The sequence below is a fragment of the Synchiropus splendidus genome, chromosome 18 (genome assembly GCF_027744825.2).
Source record: "Synchiropus splendidus isolate RoL2022-P1 chromosome 18, RoL_Sspl_1.0, whole genome shotgun sequence".
NCBI lineage: Eukaryota > Metazoa > Chordata > Actinopteri > Syngnathiformes > Callionymidae > Synchiropus > Synchiropus splendidus.
In genome coordinates this window covers 14000932-14024605 of record NC_071351.1, presented here as the reverse complement: position 1 = coordinate 14024605, position 23674 = coordinate 14000932, and the positions used below count along the sequence as shown (strand labels likewise).

Here is a 23674-nt window from a genome sequence, read left to right as displayed (position 1 = left end):
AATGACCTATTTATGCCACGGTGCCCTTCCAGTCAAAGTCGTGGTGTGTAAAATTCCATCTAGTGGTGGACTCAAAGACGGCAGTAGGGCGACTACAGCTGCTCAAAGGTTGCCATTTCGAGAAAAAACAGAGGTCAATAAAAACTCACACTGGCAGCTAAAAGAAAAATATGTTTTATTTTCCATCTACATGATGCAATGTGCATCTAAAAGGGGACAATAGTGTTACAAAAATACTTTGGTACACTTCAAATTTGAGAGTAGCACAAGACTGTTACACATCAACGGTGTTCTGTAGTGGCTCGTGTTGTGGACAATTTGTTAGCATTTTTAATTAATTAAAGTATGTTTTGCTCCATCTCAAATCCAGTTGTCAATTATGATATGCTTACATTTGCTTGTGCACATGATACATTCCCAAATCACAAGGATCAATATTTACAAAACAACTGTCCTTAGCTATCAGTAGTAATATAAGTGATAGTGGTTGAATGATGAAGTATAAAATTGTTACAAAAGGCAAATGTGATGTAAAAACAATTCAATTTCTATGATACTACAGCTAAGCAGATTTGAGAGACTAGTCTGTTATTGAATTGTTTGATTCCTATGTCACTTTGCGCGATGCTGTCGCAGTTGAAGGCGGTCCATGAACCTGAACTAAGAGGTGAAAGGACACCAGACTGAAATGTTTTATGTCTACGACAGATATGGTTTAGTAAAAATATCTCTAAAGTTTTACTGCAGTTGCATGAGACAATAACTACGTAACCGAGGTGTTATGACATATAAAGTGCAAAGAGAGTTTTTTTAAATGCACTGCAACTGACTTTAGTAGTCACTCAGGCAATGTAGAAATACTCTAATGATAACACGTCCCTTTTTTTCTTAACATAGTCATTTTCCTTTTTTTCCCCTTTTGTTTTTGATTTAGTTTTGCATATCTTTTAGCCAAGAGCTCAACAAGTTGGTTCAGTGATGTGGCCAGCCAGCTTCCGCTGCCAGCATGAGTACATTCATAAAAACACAAGTACTGTGTGCACGTGACTTTACATAACGTAGTCAACTTCTTTTTTTGTTCACTAGTTACGAGGGCTGTCCATCATAATGCCTTTTACTCTACAAACCAAAGGCCCGACTTCTTTCTCTCTTAGCACCAATGCTAACATGCCAGGCAAGACAGGGAAGTATTTCAAGGCGTTTTAAGTGCTCTCAGAATATTGTGTGAGTACAGTTAAAGTTAAGTTACCTGCAGTACTAAAACATTCTCTTCTTACACTGAATTCAAATCTAGTGCATCATCTTCACAAGTTATAAGTTTAAAAACTCCTGTGTCGATATTGATTAGCTTTACACATGACGTTTCTCAAAATGAGCAACTTCCTGGTCTCTCTGCGATCAACAGAAAGTTAGTAAACATTAAAGAAGCCTAATCTGAGCTCAGTGTCAACTACAGCCGGAACAATTGTAACACCAACAACAGGATCGCAAATATACAATACAATTTACCAGAGCCAAAACTTACGACAACAATATATCTTTTTTTTTTTTATCGTAATCCCATTATTTTGTCTACCATGAAAAAAACAGACATTGTAAACCTACTGTCATTAAAGTTAGCATATGAATAATACGGAAAGCACGTCAAATCATATTCCTCTCACAGAGAGCGCTCACATCATTGTTTCTACAATGGTGTGGGGTGGCTTGTTCAAGCCATTGTTCCCGTTGGGGTCCAGCGGCTGCATCAGCTCGCTGCCCTTTAAGTTGTACTCCTTGGGCCGGGAGCTGACACCAGACTTCGCCGGGGCCGCCACCGCCTTGATCCTCTGTGGGATGGAGACACACTTATTAATGATGTTTACATTTGGCAATCCAAATCTTGAATTATTTTTTTTGATGTGCTACTTGTCAATATCAATGTAGGTTCCACCCACCTCAATCAGGGGTCCCTCCGACTGCAAGATCTTGATGACCATCACCATTGGGATACATATCATGGAAGCCAGCGCCAAACACCAGCCTACGCCGATGGCCCAGTCCGGGTACTCATACACCTTGTTGTAGGTCAAGGGCTTATACTTCACCAGCGAGAAGACAAAGCAGCCCTGTAAAACCAAAACCACGTTACAATTCCGACGCCCGTGAACCATTTCATTCTTTCTTCAAAACCCAATAAAGAAATGGAAAGTTTTACCAGGCAGAGGACGGGAGTGATTATGGTCCAGCTCCACTTCATCCATGGGTTTGGTCTGTAGCCAATCATGTCCTCCACTGCATCATAGAAGTTGTCAACTCCTACACAATAAAAAAAAAATAAAAAAAAAAAAAAAGGTCACTTGTAAAATCATCTCTGAAGACCATAAACACACGTGATGTTTTTACTGGATTCATCTGTAAAATGGACCTCTGGCATATGCACTTTTACAGGTCCTTATCAAACCGTCGGCTATAAACCCTTCACGGTCATGTACAAATGTAAACAGTCTCATCTTTATCTCTCTAAACTGACCCAGCAGGACGTGTTTTTGTGAGGCAATAAGTGCAACGTTGCTGCATCAGGCGTACCAGTAGGTAACATGGACCACTGCTATTGTTTCAAACCAAAACATCCACTTCCAACTTCGTTGTCATGCTATAAGTTGTTAATACTACAAGCCCATATTCGAGTTTCCACTTTAGCCTATGGCTCGCAGCCTTTATTTCTCTTATCAAAAAGAGATCGGTCAGGACGTTCTTTATCAGCGTAGCCATAAATGTGTTGCCACATTTTCACCTCTTTTAAAATAGAATAAAATCTCCGCTGTGCTTACTTCCTGTTGCTGTGGCAGTCACGTCACCTCACCGGACGCTTACGTGCATCCCCACAACACAAATGTGTCCTAAGTGGCAGCACTCCACTCCACGATTAGACCTTGGTGAGTGAGCCCTGCTAATCATGAGCCAACCACTTGAGTTGTGGGGGATTTTGTAATGATCAGGGGAGATGTAAAGCTGCTCCTGATGGTTATTTTAAAGTAAACCAATGTTGCCCTGTAAGAGAGAATAAAAATCTGTACGTACTAAATCATAAAACTGATTCATTTCTTACTGCGGAACCCACACAGATGTCAGTAGCTTCCTTTTAAATGTACAGCTTTCTTGCTTTCTTTTTCACACGCGTTTGTCCTCACTCGTACTGTCTTGACCACAACAATACCGACCAATCACAGCTCAGCATTAGACCCAGCCCATAGTTCCATCAGCACACACTTAATGTAGTTATTTACAACTCTGAGGCGAATCACAACAATGACACTTTTGTTCAGCCGTCGTCCAAGAGTCATGACTTTAAAAATCAGTCCCTCTCGCTTACCATAAACCCAGGCTACAGCGATGCACTCGAAGAATGCCACCCACAAAAGGCACACACCACTGGCTGCATAGTAGTCAAAGAGTTGAAACACGTACATGCCACCCTGGAAAACAGAAAAGAGTTGCATTAGTTATGTGGAGAGAAAGTCAGTCGGAGAACACATAGACCCGGGTGGGGGCTGTTAATGTTGTGGGGAAGTGGGAAAGCTGAAGAATTTTGGCACCCTACCAACAGAGGCAGAGTTCAACAGGTGCTGAAGCGTCATTGAAGCATAACTGATAAACGGAAAACGGCATACCAAATTGTTCCATTTAGACACAGTGGATGTGTGTGCTGAACGTGTGGGAGGCCATATTTGGTCATAACAAAAGCAGCAGCAAGTGGAAAGACAGTGGCGATATCTCTGCCATTGAGTCACCTTTTCTTTTCTAAACAAGAGCTGAGAAGTGACTTACTTTGGTTACCATGGCTAGTCCCAAGAGATAGCTTATGAAACACATCACAGCTATAAAGATCTCTCGCCGGTAACCTTTCCTGAGAAGGTCTGGGTACAGATCCACGATGGAGGTGATCTGGCCTTCCACTTCAACGAACTGCGAAGACAAAATAGAAATCTTATTGCATGCTTCTGAGACATGGACAACAGCAGCAGCTCTTTTTGGTTCGCTGCCACACCAACATTAATGAATCACTTGTGCACCACCGTGACTCCTCAGCCCATCAAAAGCGCACATGACTGGAGCAAGAGTGTGAGGGGGTGCAGCCGTGAATGTGAGAGCATCCCACCGCTGCATCTGCCATAGAAATAGCCACAGTCGCATGAGTATTTACATGTGCTACTCTTTGATGACCAGCCGGCCATGTGCAGTATTGAGTTAGCACCGGGCTAGTATTACACTTAGAAGTACGAAATGTGATATATAATGGAGTTTCATACTCATGTCCCTTATTTGCCTTGATTCATAAAAGCCTTTTCCACGCTTTGGTGTTGACTTTTTGCAAAGTTTGACACCATATTTGACGTTCAAATATAATATTAGAGAGTGACGATGTGTCAAGAATTTACAGCCAAAACTCAGATCTTTGAGATGTCATGAAACCCGAGACCTTGATGACATCAAATACACTAAGAGGCTGATTTACAGGAGGTTTGCATGCCTGAAAACTTGATACACCCGTAAATAAAACTGGCAATGCGATCTTTCACAGGGGTGTACTGAGGTCTGCACTGTATACTTGTGCATGACACCACATAGCAGTTGTTCAATTGTTCACATGCTCTAAGGCAATAAAGGTGAATCACAAAATTTAAATTTATCATTGTGCTTTTAGATTGACAAGAGCAACACCTGTACTTACGATAGCAACTCACCATTCAATACAACAAATCAGTGAGATCTTTTTGGTGACAGTGAAACATTTGATGGTAAAGCTAGCTAAGAAGAGACACCACCCTTTGCTGAGAAAGACCGCAAATTAACCCACAGTTTGGGGGATGAATCTTCCTCACGCTTCTGTGTCATGAGCTGTACTGCTCAGGAGACCTCCATCTCTTCGGTTGAATTGTGAACCACAAATTAGCTCGCCTACCGAGGGGTATCGCGTCACACCGAAGGACCCGCCCCAGAGGCAGATGGTGTAATCTGCTGTAGGCTGACCTGTGGGTCGCATGACTCAACCTCACGAATATCTCTGTTGGCTCTGAACAGGCCTCGATAGAAGACCATATGCCAAAGCTAGAGGCATCTCCCATCCAGTCCCTGGAAGACGCCCATGTTGGGTCAGATCAGGGCTACTTTCTCCAGATTCAGCACTGACCTGGCTGTCGAGACCCAGAAGCAGCAGCATGATAAAGAAGAGGATCGCCCAGAGGGTTGGCAGCGGCATCATGGACACAGCTTTTGGGTAGGCGATGAAAGCCAAGCCAGGACCTGGAGGGAGAAAGATAGGGGGCAGGGAGAGAGGACAGGAGGATTGACTGACCATTCAGATGGAAGTTGAAGTTGCGACGATTAAAGAGATTCGGAAAAGTCGTTGAAAACTTTGGAGCGAGAGATGCTGTGCAGGGTCCGGCATTCCCCAAAATCCACAGGAAAGCTCCTTCAACGTCGAGTTCAATTCAGCCTTCATGTGAGCGCTGAGGCTTTAATAATTGGATCATGCAATTTGGCGATATTGGTATTACTCGTCAAGTTCCAGTTTCAGGAGCAGGAGTTTAACACAACCAAGCAAGCATGCTGAAAGGAGGTCCACATGAAATACAAAGTTATGAGAGAATCCATGAATTCCACCAGTGGAGATCCAGGGCTGCGATTATTAAGCAGTGCTGCTGGTCACTAACAGAAGAAAGCCAATCTCCTCAACAATGTCCCCTGGTCAAGACTCCATGAATGTTGGACATGAGCACAAGTCAGTGGACATCTGATGGTGCTGAAGGTCCCATTAAAGCTCCTTTAGGCAACAATGATATTGAAGAGTTTTGTTTGGGCTTTCTGTCAAGGGGTGCGCAATGGCCGATACCTCCACATTCCAGCATCATTCGAGAGTTAAAATAAGCTCTTTCAGAGTCTAAGAATTGAAACTAGGCATCTGGTCCACAAGTGTCGTAAATCTCCGCTTCAACCCAAACTGCCTCATCTGGACAGTGAAAGCCGAAACGCCAGCCCCCTACAGTCAATTCTCAGAACTGGATTGTCGCTTCTCTCTGTGCTTGACTCGGTTTGCCTCGCTTGATAGACCAGATTCCAATCGTCTTTTCCTTGTTTGTGACAGCAGCGCCCACCATCGCTGCTGCCATCAACCTTGGACCCTCGTACCTGACTCTGCCACATCGGCAATGTCCACCCCTTGTTCTTGTGCCATGAAGCCCAGGACGGAAAATATTGCGAAGCCAGATACAAAGCTGGTACCGCTGTTGAGGCCTCCCAGCAGCAAACAGTCCCTATGTCACACATATGTCATGAAGGTTGTTAATGTACACAAGCGGAACCGAGGTTCCCATTTTCTCTCTACCCCGGGCAGGAACGTCTCTCACCTGTAGCAGTTGTACTTGTATTTGTTGTAGCTTCCCAAAGACGTCATGGCTCCCAGGCAAATTGCATAGGAGAAGAAAATCTGGGTTCCGGCATCGATCCACACCTACAAGGCAACAGCTGACGTAAAGCTAGGCACACTGTCATGTAAGTCTATTGTGTAGTGTGGGGTTGCTAAAAGGGACACAGAAGATGTGTATGATAATTCTGCATTTCGACACTCTCGGGCATCTGGAGGACATGTCCTTGTAAGGTTCCTCCTGAACTCAGGTTAGAGATGTTTACAGTTTGGACAGTCTGAGAGCCCCACAATCCTCTACGGCACAGCTGCCATCTCAGTGAAGGGTGGCATTGTAAACCCCCCATAAGGAGAGGAACTTTATTGCTACCACTTGGCAGAATGGGACTCAACAGAAGCCAGACTGAGCTACTAAAATGTTTTTTCTAGCCAACAAAGGCAACTCAAAGCTCAAAAACAAAAAAATAGCTAGGTATGAAAGGCATTGTCGAAATGGTGCATGCTTGAAAAACTCCTACCTCTGGGTCCTGCAGGCGGGTGAGGTTGGGGTACAGGTAAAATTTGATCCCCTCGCTGGCACCTGGCAGGGTCACGCCGCGCACCAGCAGCACGATCAGCATCACAAATGGGAACGTTGCTGTGATATACACAACCTAGTCAAGAAAACAAACCGCATGTTATGACACTCAGTTTCAAAACAGTTTCATCGCAGTCCTGCAAGAAAACAAACTCAAAAGATAGATACGTTAATCAGTACCTTGAGTTAAGTTCTGACCCACTTACCGGGTCACACGTCCACGATGGGACACAAAGTAGAGTATTTCTGTTGTTCATGAGGTCAGAGGAAATGCCAAAGCCAATGTCTTACTTTCCCTGTAGACTTGACTCCTTTCCAGATGCAGAAGAAGCAGATGATCCACACGGCAAGCAGACAGAGCGCCAGGTCCCACTTCAAGGGGCCGACATCCTCGATCCCCGTGGAGATGCTCAGAACGTTCCGCCTGCAGAGGATTAACAAAACATTTTAGTGACTCTAAACCTCAATCACTGGGTTCAAATCCCACCAGAGATTTCTGAAATGTAAACGTAGTTATTCATTGCATGAGCCCATTAACCAAAGCACACAAATATTACATAAGGTGCCTGTTTGAACAGATTTACATAAGACAGAAAGCAGGACAGTGTTCATACTGTCAGAGGAAACTCACTCCCAGAACTCGGTGACAGGGGAGGTAAAGTTGGTTATGTTGGCCGCCAGCCAGAGGGTTTTGTTCTTGCGGACTGTGTCCTCCACACAGTTTTCAGTGTTCCATGGCTGCTTGCATTTTGCCCAGGGGAGCTCTGGCTGGAAGCACTGGAACAGGTAGTAAAGCCCCCATGCCAAAATCACGATGTAGTAGATGTTCAGCAGGGAAACGATCACGATGGAAGCATAGCCAATACCTGCAGAGGAGAGAGGAAGTCAACCTGTCAATCAAAATACATGTTTACGCAGATTCATACGAGTGTTTTTCTGTTTCGGCTGTGTCACTTTCAGGTCAGATCCAGCCCAGTTGGGGGAGTTCAGGGGACCTTGAGAGGGAGCTTGTGCCAGGCTGGATGTTGAACTACTCAAGGAAGTTAAAGCTGGTTTGTTGGCATGGTCATTGTTTTTCGAAACACAGAGGTAGCTTTTCATTTTCATTTCATACATTTAATATTATTATTGAATATTATTAATACTATTATTTTATGATCTGATGTCTAATCACAAACTTCCAAACCTACATGTTGCTATTCAGCGAAGCGCGTTGGAGCTAATTTAAGTCATCTTGGCTACGAGCAGACCGTTCCCCTGGCCCCACTTCAACTTCTCAAGTGTATTTTTAACATAATCACTAATCAACTTGTCGTCCCCCGCCTCTTCAAGCCCACGTTTGAAAGCAATGTGCCGAGCCAAGCCGGAGCAGGGGCATGCAGCTATGTGTCTGTGCATGTGTGTGGACTGAGTGTGCCTCATGTGTCAGAAACATAAATCTGTTTACATTGTCACATTGAGGAGAGGGAGCGGTGCAGGGCCATAGAAATCAAGGTCAGCTAAAGGAAGGATTAAAGGTATAGTCACTTTTAGTTTATCTAACGTCCTCGAAAGGGGTGGAAAGTGTGAGCATGTTTCATTCTTTGTATGACTAGAAACCCATTAGCGGAGTGGGGCGGGGGGGGGTTGACAATGGAGCCTTGTGATTGGCTGGTTGGTTGCGGTGTGCCAGTTGGATAGACAGCCATCTCAGCATTCTTCGAATAGTGGAGTCCATCGGCAGCTGCCGGAGATCCGGTGCCATTCGGCTTCCATCTTTTTTGGCCTGCTGTATTTTGTGTGAACATGAGTAAGGACAAGGTGCCCCACAGCTTGTCCACAGCGCTCAAGTGCGGCACCTCATACTCGCAACTGTCACCGGAGTGTCTTGCGTGAAACAAAAGCCAACATGGGAGCACGGAGCTGTGACGCACAAAGAGAACTTGACCCCAAAATCAAAATCACAGCTGCCCCCGATGCTAGGCAGCTTCCTGTATTTTTACCATTCACATAGCAACTACTTAGAATATATCAGGGGGAATAAAAAATAACTCATTTTTGTTTTAGTTAATTCTTATGTGTGTGCGTTGGCTTACCAGTGAAGATGGGGCAGAGCTTGGCCCAGCAGGTGATTCCTCCCTCTGATGTGTACTGACCCAGTGCCACCTCCAAGAAGAACACTGGGAGGCCCCCTCCAAACAGGAAGATGAAGTAAGGGATGAGAAACGCACCTGTTTGATAGAGAGACATATATTTACCGGCAACTTTTTTCACCGTCTTCTTTGAATGATCTGCTTACCTCCACCATTCTTATAGCAAAGATAAGGAAAACGCCAAACATTTCCTAATCCGACAAATCCTCCGGCCACAGACAGGACAAAGTCGAGCTTACTGGCCCACTTCTCCCTCTGCGGAGCTTTGCCCTCGGCTTCGTCTTCAGGCCGCGTACCTGGGCTTTTCCCAGGCGAGGGTTTTAAGGTGTCCTTGTGGAAGTCCTTTAGGCATTGCAGCTTTTCTTTCTGTGCCATGCTGTGAAAAGAGATTTTTTTTTTAACATGAAAGCATATATCTGTGAGCACTTTACATAAGTAAGTCAAGAAAGGATAAAATCAGGAGGCAAGGAAATGAAGTCTCGTGAAACTTCTGAGAGGATATTGAGATGTACTCCAGCTGTGACCGTCAAACATATAGGCTGCAGCATGTGAAAAGATTTAAGACAAGTTGTATAGTGAACCACAATATTTATGAAATATTATTTTAATAAACTTTTTGCAAAAGGTTTCAACAAGCAAATGATACTACTTAATAATTTTTAAGCTCCTTCTTTCCCACCAAGCTGTGCTGTATGTGTTGCAACAAGGCAAGGTAAGGTGGATTATGAATGATAAATTACTAAACCTGATTTATGAATAACAATCTGTCATCGCAATGGTTTGGACAGCGATCAAACTGAAAGAGGAGAAAAAACAGGACTGTTTTTATAAGGCGTGGGCCCGATCCATAATGAAAAGGTCAAAACAAAGCTGAGGGCGTATCCTAAAAAGAAAAAGAAAAACAAAAAATATATATATCACAAACACAAATGACTCTTCTTTTTTACTTTGTAATTCTAATTTGAATCAGTGGTCACACTCACATGGAAGTATTTGTTTAATGCAAATAGATGTCTCGATTACTCCATATTTGTTAGTGAAATGCAAACAATTTAAATCACTTGATGAGGAAAACAAAATGCATGGAAAGATTAAAACAAGTGAACATAAGGAAGTAGATTATATAGTCAGTCGGACGTGAATTTCAATTTTTTTAAATAGCGTCTGACATTTGTCTTCTTTTTATGTGAAAATCCTGTTCTATACTATAGCTAAGCTCTGACACTGCTAATGCTATGTTTATGATTTAAAACTTTTAAAATTATACTTTAATGTTAGGAGCACTTGTGGAAATCCTTACTATCATATTTAATTTCATGACAAATGAGATTGAATAAATAAAGGTAGGTACGTCCTGCTTCCAGTCGGATGAAACTGGTCATTTTAACAGAATTATGATTGAGAATAAATGTCTAACACATTAGGATCAAACGTTAACTACAGTGAATAGAAATCGAATTATTTACTTACCCCAGATTATCGGTTAAAACAGACAGCAATGAATACCAGTAAATGCAAATGGATTATAAAATAAAAACAAATCCAAATTGACAGGTTTCCTTTACTTGTAATCTTCAGTCAAACACGCACTTGTATGAGCCCGATATCAGGCCAAAACTCCACATAGAAACGCGCATTACACAAGGTCGCAATGGTTTGCAAGGGATGGATGCTGTGTTTTGTGTCTTGTTTGCATTTCGTAAACACAAATGAAATGCTGTTGACAAATATTTTCTGTTACACATGTCAAATAAAAGTAGCAGTTTACGCGGGTCCGGCGCCTGGCTTAGGCGCCAAACGTGCTTGCCTTCAGTGCCAAATGCTCTCAAGAGCCCATGTTCATGCCAAACCTTCCTCCACCAAAAGAGCAGATGGCGCTGTTTCACGGCAAACACAACCATCGTGGACGAGACAAGACAAAATTTTCAGTGGATCTCAGTAGAGCAGGTGCTTGAAGTGCACATCCACAACAACTGGCGATGGAACTTTAGAGACAAACACGTGATTTATGACGAAGGAAAACATGTACGGCGCCGACACTATGCGAAGAGCGGCTTTTATCTAACAGAAAATATAAACATCAATGCATCTGTGGAACCTTCTCTGTTTGTTTGCGAAAACGCAACCTATATAGAGTGTTCAGTGTTGGACGTCATGCAGCTGGGAAGTCTATTGTCCCTTAAGGAAACGGAAGGGAAGGTTGATTAGTTCTTTAAGTACTCCCTCGAACCCCATGGAAAATTTCCATTAAGCTCTTTCTGATGCTCCCATCTCAGTCCACCCATTCCAAATTTAGAAAAGGAACAGATATCCTGGTGCCCCGGTTGCTCTCAGAATGATACAGCCGCTTAAGATCCCAGCGTGTTTATACAGTAATGCGCCTTTCCAAGAAAGCCAGGATTTGTTATTACTGAGTGGCGTCTCCCGTTTCCCGACATGAAAAGACCCTGTAACAGGACCGAAATAACGGAGCGAGACATGTGGAGGGGGGAAGGGATTGATGTCTATTCCAGAACACCATCCATTCTGTTAATTTTTAGGATTTGCTAAACCAAAGTAAATAAAAGGAGAGTACACAATGAGGAAGTCAGAAACAAGTCAACAAACAAGTGAATGTATGACCAACTCCACCAGACTGAAAACCTCTGAGCAGCAGGTGCTTCTGTCAATATCCCCCAGCCCTGGTCACACATTCTCACCCAGGACATCTTGCCTTCCTCACCCTAATAAAGCGCTCATCCTTCTGAGTACTCATTTCCCAGATCCATCTCTTCCCGTGCAGCTTTTTTCAGTCCCCAAACCTCATTACATAACAGGATCCTTTCTCGCACATCTCATCCCGTCGTGTTCTCCCTCTCTGCTTTTCACCTGCCTGCCTGCTGCAGGAAGCCATCTGCCCGACTGATAAGAGCGTTGAGATTTCCCTTTAAGACATGTGTCTAAAGAGGCATAAGATGATTAAATCAGAGGCTCCTTTAGTTAACTTGTACGCCAAGCAGACATTTTCTGTCGGCAAAGCCTCTTGACAATACATTAGAATGAAATAAAAATCAATTGAAATAGCTCAACTTGGTGAAATGAAAACTCACATTTCCTTCATGGCTGTGGCTGTGTATGTCGTTCCTCTCGAGCCGCTATCACCATTCCACTGTTCTGAACGCCTTTATGCCGCGCTGGGTCACAAAAAGTGGAGCTGACAGTGGGCCCCGCCCCTTGGCTAAAGACAATTAAATCCAAAGGAGAGATTGGACGCGCACTCCCTGTGACGGACAACTCAGGTACCAACATGGGAGACTGTAAATTTCCACTTCTCAAAGCTCCCTGACCACACACACACACACACACACACACACAGCCCAGTGCACACACAGATGCAGGGAGGACAAGCTGGTCAGAGGGACAGGGGGAGGGTGGGAAGTGGGGTGGAGGGCTTGCCTTTTATGTATCTTCCACATATAAATAAAAGGCAAGAAAGCCAAACGTAAAAAAAGAAGTAATATTTCTTCACGGTACATTTAGAGTCTCTTTGCTCGCTCGCCCATCCAAGTTATTACACCGGCAATGTAAACAAGTACATTGGGTCATAACAAAGCCTAATATGGCGATGTGTCCTGGTTTAGAGGCCGTTTACTGCTCACACGCTGGGAGACACTGATAAGCACACTGACTTCAAGCCTCGCATGTCACTATAATCCATCACATTTCGGTCACTTTCTTGTCCATGGCTGATTATGTAACACTTCCTGTTGGCTTCCTGCATATACATCGCATGAAATGAGGCCTGAAATTCAACAATCCAGTTGTCAATATACAGTTTAAGGGATGTTAAAAGTCACTTCATTTACTATTTATGATTAATACAAAATGTTGATGGCTATAATTTTGAGTCAAACTACCTTGAAAATTATAGTATATTCTTGGTTTTGCTATTGTAATTGACCAAATCGAGGGCATTAATTTTTGCAGTGCAATATGGAGTTAACATTAATTCATTACTATTAGAGACGGTGAATCATGTATAATTGCACTGTGGCCCTTAGTTGTAAATTCCATTCACTGCATTAAAACTGAAATAATAAATAAAACGTTTTTTTCAATTTGATTTTAAGCATAATCACTTCTATTAAATTTTTTTTTTAAAAAAGACTTCAGAAAAATATTTTTCAGTACCGCTTTATTTGGTTCGATATAAATTTGAGCGACATAAATCTTCCCAAAAAAAAAAGTAAATTAAGAGAACAATATTCCGCTACACGTCAGTGCAAGTTGGCGCATTTTGTCAACATATTACTTCATGAACCGTTAACTATTTCCAAGAAAACCAGACTCAATGTGACAAGGCACGACACCCCCAACTGAAAACAAACCCTACTTACAGTAGTAAGATTTAGTTTGTGGACACACAGGATCGAATATCCGCTCAAAGCGAGCCCCCACAAGTCCAAATTCCAAGGTACCCCCTCGCAACTCTTCTGAAGCCCCCCCACATCAACATAGGTCAAGGGGGCAGGATGGAGTAACTCTCCGGTTCCCCCAAGGAGACAGTTGTTGGAGCCAAAAGTAGCTCCATTTATTTTAAATGCATGAGAAATGATGCACAGCGGTGTGTTCAGAATCCCCCAAAATGACCTCTGTATCAATAAATCTGGCTCTTTATCATGAAGCGATTGAATTTGACGACAAACATTCTAAATCGCCGCCGTCTGTAGTGACCCTGAATTTATCGTCAGCCATCGTCCTGTCGAGGTTAACGAGGCGGCCGCAGGTTATTAAGGGCCACACGTCGATCAATCATAAACCGGGCAGAGACAAAAGTAGGTTAAGTCGTGGGGAGAAAGATTTAAGCATGTAAACGCCTTAGACTTACTTGAGCCCCGCGCACACATTCATGTAAGTGGGTGGCTCAAAGGTGCGAGAAGTGGGTGGGAATGATCCTCCGTTATTCGACCGTTAGAATATGCGCCTGAACGCATCACGTCATATTGAAAGAGAAAACCTTTCCCACCGCGCTTAAAAAAAAAACAGTCCATAGAATACTACAAGTCTCTTTTATCGATGTAAGTGTGCTCATTTAAAAAGAAAACGTCATCACGGGATCCCGCTATTTTATCAACAGCACATTACCTTCCTGCTCGTTCTTCCTGGCTCGCAGTCAAAACAGACGTGAATTGATATGGCATGTTTGTTCACATGTGCACCACGTTTCTCGTCGCTGGGGTCCTTTAATATCAGTTTGAGTGGAAAATCACCAGCTTCTCCACGCACACTTCTTAAAGAGACAGTGCCGTTTTCACCTGATCCACACAGCAATAGTATCAGATTATAACATTGATATTTCTATAGTAATAGTAAACATAATAAAGACTCAACATCAGGGAATCATTTTAGATTTTCTTGCATAAAGATAGATCTTCTGAAGCAGCTCCCTTTCCTGCATAGAATCAGCTTTGATCTGAGTGTCTGCCATATGACTGAGCTCCTTACCTTATCTTAAAATGTTCCCCTTCCCTTTCTCCCAGCTGAAAAGTGAGGTTAGTGATGGACTTTGACTGGTCAATGAAGTGTATTGTTCTAGCGAGGGAGGAACGACAGTGCTACACCCACAACTGTTGGGATGATGTCACCTGGTTCAAATAAAAATGCAAATATGTACTATCATTTAGCATTTGTATGACATAAATGGAGCACAAAGGTGACCACAGCTGCAGAGCTTGGCAGAGAAAAACGACCTTTCTTATCTGAAGGAACACTTGGAGGATATCCTTTATCCACTCAGGTCCATTAGTTGAATGTTATGTCATATTTAACTGTTTTAACTGATAAAAGGGAAAGCCCCATTGATCTGATGAGTGCGAAGTAAAGGGGACTGAAATCAACACGTCTAACCGATGAATGAATGAGTGTTCCTCCACAAAACTACAACTTCCTGGATCCACAGTAAGTCAGCAGCTTGTTCTCACTTTGCAGCTTTAAAGTCACTTTGCGCCTTTCTGCTGAGAAACAAAGCCTTTTTTTCCCTCATTGCTAAAGGCAGTCGGGGTGACTGGTAAGAGTTTTGAGGCTCTTTGAGAGGACAAACCAGGGTAGAATCTAAAGTAGAGTGACCTTAAAGGGCCTGTGGAATGTTGTTCTTTAGATTACCAAAACTAGAGAATACCATCCTATAAAACTAGTATTACATCACACTTGAAAACATTTATAGTCCACTTTAATTCATATGGTGTGCACAGCATGGTACAGTTTTAATTGATTTGTATTTTCCTCTCAGCAACACAGTGTTCTCCTCTTTTGTTAGAGGTCTGTCTAAGGGCAAAGCAGTCACATGGTAGCAGAGTAATCCTGTCTCACATGCAGACGCTGTTTGTATCTATCTCCAGAGCTGGCCTTGTTGTCAACCTTGTGATCCACCTCAGATGGAGCTCACAACAAGCAATGAAGGGCTATAAAGTTAGATGTGTAACTTAACGCAACAACACAGACTCTGGTTATTTTCCGAGATAAGTGCTGTGTATACAAAGCTGACTGATATCTAACGCGAGTGCATGTGAGACTTAATCCCATATTACCATGGACGTATCTTACGCAGATCCTACTTTGAGACTACGGAGTGGTATATAAGGACATTGGCCGGCAACAGTTGAAATTAGGACTTCTGGGCTCAGCCAAATAGTAAGAATTGCTTGAGATTACATCTGAAATTATAAGATACGCTATGTGTTTATCCGTGTATTAAATTAACCCACAAATAAAGGAATGGATTTCAATGAAATCTGGTTTACCATCTGGATCCTTGAGTCTTTTGAAGGATTGAAGGAAACTGCAGCACTCGAATGTGCGTTGTCAGCTAGTTCCGAAAAAGTACTGCCACCTGCTGTCACATTGAGCTCAATGCACAATGATATTTCAAATGCCAAAAGAAATTCTATTTATAATATTGATAAAATAAATGCATGCCAATGATATTAAGTTAAAAATAGTGCAATATTGACGTAAATTATACATATTTTTCTGACTTCCTCCAACATTAGATAGACTTTCAGTTTAAGACTTAAAAGTTTCTGCAGCCAGGGTGCAGACTAGTCCAACTTCTCACTGGGATAGACTGAGAATTGCTGACCCAAGAAAGACGCTTTTGCATGCATTTCGCCAGATTTTTTCTCAGTAGTGAGAACCAACATCTCAGACTTTTCCACAGGTCAGCAGGTTCCTTTGTTTATTTTTAATATAAAATCCAATGTTATCCACCCAGGTATTATCCAGCCATGTCAATAAAAGAACAAGAAATAACCAGAATTCCCGGCGGTCCAGTCACTGAATACAACAACAGGTATTTTCATCCTGGTATACACAGTGTCACTGACTGGCCGCTCACCCCTTCTCATTTCGAGACAATCCAATCAAGAGATCATCTTGGCGGCAACCTTCGTTTCATTTCACCGTGTGTTCTCTTTACCATGCCTCTTCTTACATAATAGCTGGCAAATGCTGAACAGCACGCATCCCTCCTGTGTAAACACAGGATTTATGTGGCGGCAAATCTCAAGTCAAGTCACATGGTCAAAAGGAGACTTAACACTTGTTGAAATGAATTTTTAAAAAAAACAAGTCGATGAGAAATATTGTGAAGGTTTTAAGATCACTTCATGTTCAGTCTCCTCAGCGAGACATAATCCCTGTTTAACAACGAATAAAGACATCAGACAGTCCTGCGCTCAGTTGGAACTAGTGACAAGATTAAAAATAAAACCACCACCATGCAGTCACAGGCCCAACCTTTAACACTCCCTTTTTATTTCTCATAAACATTAGGGGAAAAGTCAACATTGGAAGTCAGGATTTTCTGCAAACACTTCCAGCTCTGATGAACTTTGAATGAGTTCAGAGGTAAAAAGCGGTGGAATGGAAGTGGACTTCAGTCTCAGTGAAGCTGATTTGATTTGCAAACGCTGTATGGAAATGAGTGCATCTACATGTACAGGGCTTTGCACAGTGCTTAAATACAGTACCCGGCAGAATAGTTTATGTCCGATACTAAACTGTCCCCACATTCAACCAGAAGTCAGCAGTGTAGCTTGGATACAGCATTAAAACATCAGGTCATAGTTATGTTGGGGTTTTCTTGTGAATAGCTTTAAGTTAGCGCAAGGCAGAAAGCCAGGGAGTCTCATGAATGGATTGAGTTTTTCAGTTGGACTGCTCTTTTTGTGTGGTAACCCCCCATTCGACCTCGGCTCCCTGAGCCACTGAAACTTCAGAGGCCCCGTTTAAGTGACATCATGAAATAAGGAAGCCAGAGGAGCTCAACTTGAAGTCACAATACATCCAGAAAGATACATGTGGGAAATGACCTAACACTGAACCCTGGGCAGCGAATGAATGGGATTTTTTTTTTTAAACTTCCCCCTGAGCCGAGACAAAACGTGTCAGTGGAGTCAGCAGCCGGTGTGGAGGAAAAGCTGAGAAAGGGCGCCCCCTTGAGCACTAAACGGCAGCTGCTGTTTCGTGCTTCACGCGATTTTTACGCAAAAAATGTATTTCTCATACATCAAAATGTATTTATTTTTGACTGCGTACATATATGTATCTAACTAAAAACGACCGAAATCGACCTGGTTTCCACTGTTTTATTTTGCTGTTGACAAAATGAAACACAGAAGAACAGGCAGACATTTCAAGGACTGGAACATAAAACTGGACTAAAGAAGTTGAGGAAGCTGTACATTTTCAGGAGCAGTGAGATGTGAGGTCTGTTTTTTGTCTTAAAACAACTTTGAATGGCCTGCTAAATCTCCTTATAGCAGATGCAATAAAACAATATAAACTTCAACAAAACAAACATGAATGTATATAAAATAAATAAGCATATTCATGTTTTCAAAAGCGCTGGAAAACACACAAAAATAGTGTAACAATTAAACTACCGAACAGATAGATGAAATGGCCCTGTGGACAGAGAATTGCTTAAGATAAAGATAAAATAAAGATTTTTTTCTGCAGCATTCAACTCAAGCACCAAAACAAACTCACTCCAAATAAGCGCCATGTTTCCAGGGTTATTATACTAAACCATATACTTTAACCTAATGAATAATATACACACAAAACATTCCTGGTGAGCGTGCAGCATCATCACCTGGGGGATATCTAACAGTCGATGTTGATGCTGGTCAGCAGATCTTCCAGGATCATCAGCTTCTGATTAGCATCCTCGATCTCACTGTACGTCTGCACGTTACTGGTGATATGGTAGCGGATCTCGTCTACCAAGGGGACGGAGTCGGTCTCGTGGCGGTCCTCCAGTGAAGCTGCATCTTCCTGAACCATCTCAGTAAATTCGGGCAGCTCCACCAGCTGAGACAGAGGAGGTTATCAGCGGAAACATGGCACACTGCTACTGCATCGCCTCTCTGATCAAAACTCAAAACACAATCTGCACTAGGAAGTGTTTGTTTCAATTTACGTCAGAGGATGTGTTCTTTTGTATGTAAATATGTGTTTGTTAGTTTACACTGGTCTTGCTGTACACACTAAACTGCTTGCATGTCTGTTGGCGCTTGAAACAAATAAGCCAAATTATTTGTTCTTTCACAAAAACAACACTCACCTGCTCAATAATTTTGGCCATATACTCGGTGCACTGATCCTCAAGACGCATTAGACGGAACAGCTTGGCTGTCTTCCACATATTTAAGACATTCTCCTCACAGATCATGGCGGCAAGCGTCTTTCCGCACAAACGCTTCAGGCCCGACAGGAGATACATGTCTGCCACACACAGGACGTCAAACACGCATTCCGGGGTGAGCTGCAGATCAAACAATGCTGTCAGAAGTCAGATAATAATGCGTTTGATTTCACACTGTTGTCTCAGTCAAGTATTATATAGAGGTGCAATAAAATACAACCATAATTTGCATTCAGCAGAGAAAGAGGTGTGACTATTTTATGACCTACAACAAGCATATTATTATGGAAAATCTATATATAAAATATATAACTATATTCTCCTTTAAATGATTAAATGTAACCAGTCATTTCAGCTCCATTTTCATCTTGACTGTACCTGTGGGCCAGCAGCAACACTGGTACACTGTTTATATATTTATTATTATTTATTATATAGCATTATATATAATGACCTACATGTCAAAATGTGTGGAAGGATGTGGGCTTAATCTTTAAATGATAGATGCTCTCTAAACCACGGCACAGTTGTTCTCACGGTTATCACACAGCACAAGTATTAGCCACACCTCAAATTGGCGGAAATGAAATAGAAGGCGAAACCCGGCTGTGGGAATTAAGAACACACACCTCTGTGTTGTTGCAGTAGATGTAGTACATGAGGTGGATGAAGATTTCATGGGAAATATGCAGAGTGATGACTGGGATTCCAGGCTGAGACTGCAACTGCTCCCCCTCGCTGAAGTGGTCCTCCACCAAGGCTTTGAAATAATCACTGCGGCCACAGAAGAACGCCTGAAGACACGTTAAACATCAGACTCTTGGATCATTTCTGATGCCGTCTACACTTCAGAGATTGTTGCACCTTGTGACACATGAAAGTGTAGCCATCCACTTGAAAGCAGACGTCTGGATAGGTCGAAAAAAGGTCAACTCGGTCAAAAGGAAGCTCTCCATAACCAACCTGGGGAACATGAGAAAATACTTAATAAGCTGAATGCTTCAGTGTGTCTGTCAGATTTTTTATTTTTGCACTCTCACTCTGAGTTCAGCAGGCATGGCACTGTCTGCTAACAGAGCCAGGTTTTCCTGGAGCTGGCAACTCTCAGACTCCAGACTGAGAACCTTCACACAGATTCCAGGTTTGTTTGACACTAGGTTAACAATGAGACAAAAACACGTGTCAGATCAAGAAGAGCTCAAACTGGCTTGTTGATTTCCTTGAAAGAAAAATGGATCAAATTTACCGAATTTGTACACCTGCTTGCATTTATTCTCCAGCTCCTCTATGAGTGCTCTCATTTTGCACTGCTTTGCAAGCCGCCTGCATTCTTCCACGAGGCTGACGTCGATGTCAAGACGGCCTGGAACACCAGCAAAAATTAAATATCACTGTGAGACTACCATACAGGAGACAGAGCTCACCTGTGTACAAATACTGCAGAATGGCAGCAAATGCAGCAGGATTGATCTTAAAAACAAGAACATACGATTCAGAACAGGATTCACGGCTGAAGAGTGACAACATAGATTGGGCAGATTATCATCCTACCAGAGGATGCTTCAGATTGATCAAGGGCTTCCCATGCCATTTTGTGTCAAACATTTCACGAAAGTATTCAGACTGTGCACTGAGAATACACTTGTGGGCTGGAAATGTTTGTCCATGAACGTGGAACTTGACGTCACCGTGTTGACCCTGCTCCAGTAACCTAGCAAAAAAAAAGATAACTATTGAGTCTTTTCAAAAACACAGGTGTAATTTCAGTGTTTTTGGCTGCAAGAAAGAAAGTCCTTACACATGCAGAAAGTAGTTGAAGTCATCCCGCTGCATGGCACGGACACTGACGCACTTGTAATCCTTCAGCAGACGCCGGATAGAATCATTTAGCGATCCATAAACACAGCGCTCTCCGTCAAAGGTGTTGGCCTCACACTTTGCGCCTAAAATACAAGACAAATTAAACAACCATTACTGTATTGTAAGTGAGTGTCTCATGTCTGTATATGTCCTGCCTCACAAAGGTGTGTCCACCTTTCACTCTGTCTAAGTGGAATAGACAACAGACTCCCTGTGAAGGGTATAACTGGAAGATCATGAAAGAATTAATGAACTCACCATTAGCCAAAAGGTACTCGACCAGCTCTTTGTGGCCACACAGGCACGCGTAGTACCTAAAGAAGCCAATGTTTACAGTTATATTCAACATCTCATTTTCTGATTTCACTCAGGAGTGAAGTTCAACATTGCTATTATGGAAACAAGGTTGCCTTCAGGATCAGTGGTTATGAATGACAACCACAGAATTGAACACTGTCCACACTTGAGGACGTTTTGCTGGCCTAAACAATAATTCAAAAGTAGCCTACTTCAGATATGAAAGGGTGAAATATGTGCGATTTGCCATGTAGATTAATATCATTGATGATGAGACTAATCGAATGATTTTACTTACAAGGGTGTGCTGTCCCATTTATCTCTTACATTAAGCTCCACATCTCTCTGTTCCACAAGGTATCTGGAAAGAAACAGAAGTCCTTACTCATCACAGACACAGGCATGTCCATTCTAAATTGGTTTCACAACACTTGCACGCGTGTACATGAATTATGTAGTAGTAATATCAGAGGCAGGGAGGGGAGATGTTTGTTTGTTTGTTTGAGAGGTTTGTTTACGTCAGAGAAAGCAACGCTCCCGTCTACTCTCTGGATTGAGGTTAGAGTCTAAATACGATCACTATGAAGTTTAGAAGATGCAAGTTCATCGAGTACAGAAACTGACAAGCGACAACAATCAATACTGCTGCTGTGGTGGTTCATTGTCGTCACCTGACTCTCGATACATCGCCTCTCTTGCAGCTGTTAAATAAGTCAAGCATGTCCATGGTGTGCTGCTGGGTGTTTCTGGTCCTCTATGATACATCGAAGCGGTCTCTCGGCTGTTTGGTAGATCACTTGCTTGTAAAAGCAGGCTGACAGTTTGGGTCACTCGGTTTGTTTTTGTCGAAGCAGCACGTCGGATGTTATGCTAGGAGGCGTCGTCAAGTAATCACGTGATCGGTGAGTGTACTTCAGTGGCGCAAACTAGTTACGGAAATATGATGATTATTCACCCAGCCACGCACAACCATCAACAAAATGAGAATGATTCATTCATACGCTTTGCACTTCATTAATTATAATCCCGGATTTGTTTAAATTATATGTGAGGGCATACAGTATGACCTGAGTCGATTTTTATGGAGAGGGAGGAGGAAAAGAACTACGTCATTGAATGCATCATAAGGAAGACGCTGTACAAGGACATGTTTACATTCTGCTGCGCTGTAATAGGAAGCAAAAATGTTGAACACACATTTAAATAACTGTCGACCAAAATATTTAATTAATTAATTTAATTTCTTTGTAATGTAATGGAATTTGATACCGGATATGTTATTGGGTTAGGCTTTGATTTTATGTTGTAAATGTTTGTTGTCTTTTCATGAAGCTGGGTGTTTATTTTGTTGCTGTACACTTGCCTGCATTGCGCCTAACTTTGCGCGGTCTTCTTGTGCATCTATTATTTTCCCTCAACATAATGCGATTATACCAGGTTTCTCTTTTAAAAGAAGCTACATTTTTTGTATCTGAACCATGTGATGCGGGCGTATGAAGAGACATTCCTTGATCATTGAGAACTGTAGAACTTGATTGAGTTGACTCATTCAGATAGTGATCTCAGGTATTCTTGACTTGCGACTCTGACTCTGAGGTGAGATGTGATAACAGCGAGCCAAGACTGTTGTTGAATATATTGCTTGTATGGATCATTTGTCAAATGCGGAAATGAAGACCCAGGTCAATACTCACCAAGTCACACGCGTTTGGCTGAAACTTTGGTTTACTAACCTTAAAAATTGAAAATAAAATCACCAAGGGCACACCTTACACCCTTGCACTTGCTAAGGAGGCATGCAAAAATTCCTCAGAAAGCTTTGACAATGCGAACCAAATTCCTCCTGGGAGGGAAACAATGTGAACGAGTCCAGATTTTACAGGACTCTAAGAATGCTGTTTTGAATATGAACTCTCTGGTGCCAGTAGGAGTTATAAAAAGCCCAAAATGCCACTTAATATATACAATAAATATTTTATTTGGCACCCCACGAGAGAAAAACACACAATAGGAAAGTTCAATTAATGAATTGTTCTCTATAAACAATAAACACAGGTGTCTTCTAGGGATCATTGTTGAACTCAGCAAGTCACTTTCGTATGTTGGAGATCTGAAGCGAAGGTTTCTCCCGCTCCAGCTGCAGGTTCCCCCGCTGTAGTTTCATTTTGACCACCTACAAGCGCTCTAAAAAATAGACACCAATATAAATGTGATTAGCCGGAACACACCATGCAAGGTTTTGATCCTGAACCCTAACAGTTTCAGCTTCCTCCTTGTCTGATTATATGCTGCAAAACACACTTGTTGAAATGATAATTGTTCGTGAATCAAAAAACAGGACATTAGAAATGTTCTAGGAATCTTACAATGGTATTTGCATGACAGACTTATGGTCGGTGTTTGTGAGAGAAGAATGCAAAGACTCTATCCACCCTGGTAGCTCCACCCATCTCAACTGTAAATGACAAGCCAGCATAACTTCGCGTCAGGTAGAATGATGTCAGCTCTCTACGCGTTCATCACTGACCAGATTGTGTTTAGCTCCTGACCTGAAAGTGATGCTAGTAATGTATCAACAGTGTCACCTCTGTCTCTGTGCTTCACAGCCCAGAGAGGGAGATTCTGTACAGCTCCACCTCAACTGAGAACTGGTCGCTCATCTGCGACCTGTGTTTATGAGGTGAAAATATAGTGCCTCTTCTTCAAAAAGTTCTGTA

General features: G+C 42.4%; 2 protein-coding genes across 4 annotated transcripts; both read right to left on the bottom strand.

The window, feature by feature from the left end:
• Window positions 1-158: 158 nt before the first annotated feature.
• LOC128749217 (sodium- and chloride-dependent taurine transporter-like) lies at window positions 159-14777 on the bottom strand. 3 transcript variants are annotated; one of them, XM_053848586.1, is made up of 14 exons: window positions 14600-14777; window positions 9262-9491; window positions 9059-9193; window positions 7615-7849; window positions 7275-7407; window positions 6925-7059; window positions 6390-6493; window positions 6172-6296; window positions 5174-5286; window positions 3811-3948; window positions 3356-3458; window positions 2198-2298; window positions 1938-2108; window positions 159-1829 (listed from the first exon to the last, which is right to left on the bottom strand). In XM_053848586.1, exons 2-14 carry the CDS (start codon window positions 9488-9490, stop codon window positions 1674-1676), a joined length of 1878 nt encoding a protein of 625 aa, XP_053704561.1. In that variant the 5' UTR covers window position 9491; window positions 14600-14777; the 3' UTR covers window positions 159-1673. The 3 variants fall into 3 exon arrangements, with proteins under 3 accessions (XP_053704561.1, XP_053704559.1, XP_053704560.1); XM_053848584.1 differs by lacking the exon at window positions 14600-14777 and adding an exon at window positions 14240-14386; XM_053848585.1 differs by lacking the exon at window positions 14600-14777 and adding an exon at window positions 12205-12466.
• A 2943-nt stretch (window positions 14778-17720) lies between these two features.
• Window positions 17721-21706, bottom strand: abtb1 (ankyrin repeat and BTB (POZ) domain containing 1). Its single transcript, XM_053849529.1, has 12 exons — window positions 21629-21706; window positions 21256-21318; window positions 20919-20974; window positions 20599-20743; window positions 20352-20511; window positions 20225-20270; window positions 20047-20163; window positions 19841-19953; window positions 19665-19763; window positions 19430-19594; window positions 18720-18920; window positions 17721-18466 (listed from the first exon to the last, which is right to left on the bottom strand). Exons 1-12 carry the CDS (start codon window positions 21682-21684, stop codon window positions 18260-18262), a joined length of 1428 nt encoding a protein of 475 aa, XP_053705504.1. The 5' UTR covers window positions 21685-21706; the 3' UTR covers window positions 17721-18259.
• Between the last annotated feature and the right edge of the window lie 1968 nt (window positions 21707-23674).

Excerpts from the sequence above, each read along its gene's own strand:
- LOC128749217 (XM_053848584.1), bottom strand. The coding sequence starts at position 14,295 with ATGCCATATCAATTCACGTCTGTTTTGACTGCGAGCCAGGAAGAACGA. Across the intron at positions 2,299-3,355 it reads CGCTGTAGCCTGGGTTTATG|GAGTTGACAACTTCTATGAT; the intron begins GTAAGCGAGAGG and ends TTTATTGTGTAG. Across the intron at positions 1,830-1,937 it reads CGGAGGGACCCCTGATTGAG|AGGATCAAGGCGGTGGCGGC; the intron begins GTGGGTGGAACC and ends TCCATCCCACAG.
- abtb1 (XM_053849529.1), bottom strand. The coding sequence starts at position 21,684 with ATGGACATGCTTGACTTATTTAACAGCTGCAAGAGAGGCGATGTATCG. Across the intron at positions 19,954-20,046 it reads CAAGCAGGTGTACAAATTCG|TGTCAAACAAACCTGGAATC; the intron begins GTAAATTTGATC and ends TTGTTAACCTAG. Across the intron at positions 19,764-19,840 it reads CCATGCCTGCTGAACTCAGA|GTTGGTTATGGAGAGCTTCC; the intron begins GTGAGAGTGCAA and ends CATGTTCCCCAG.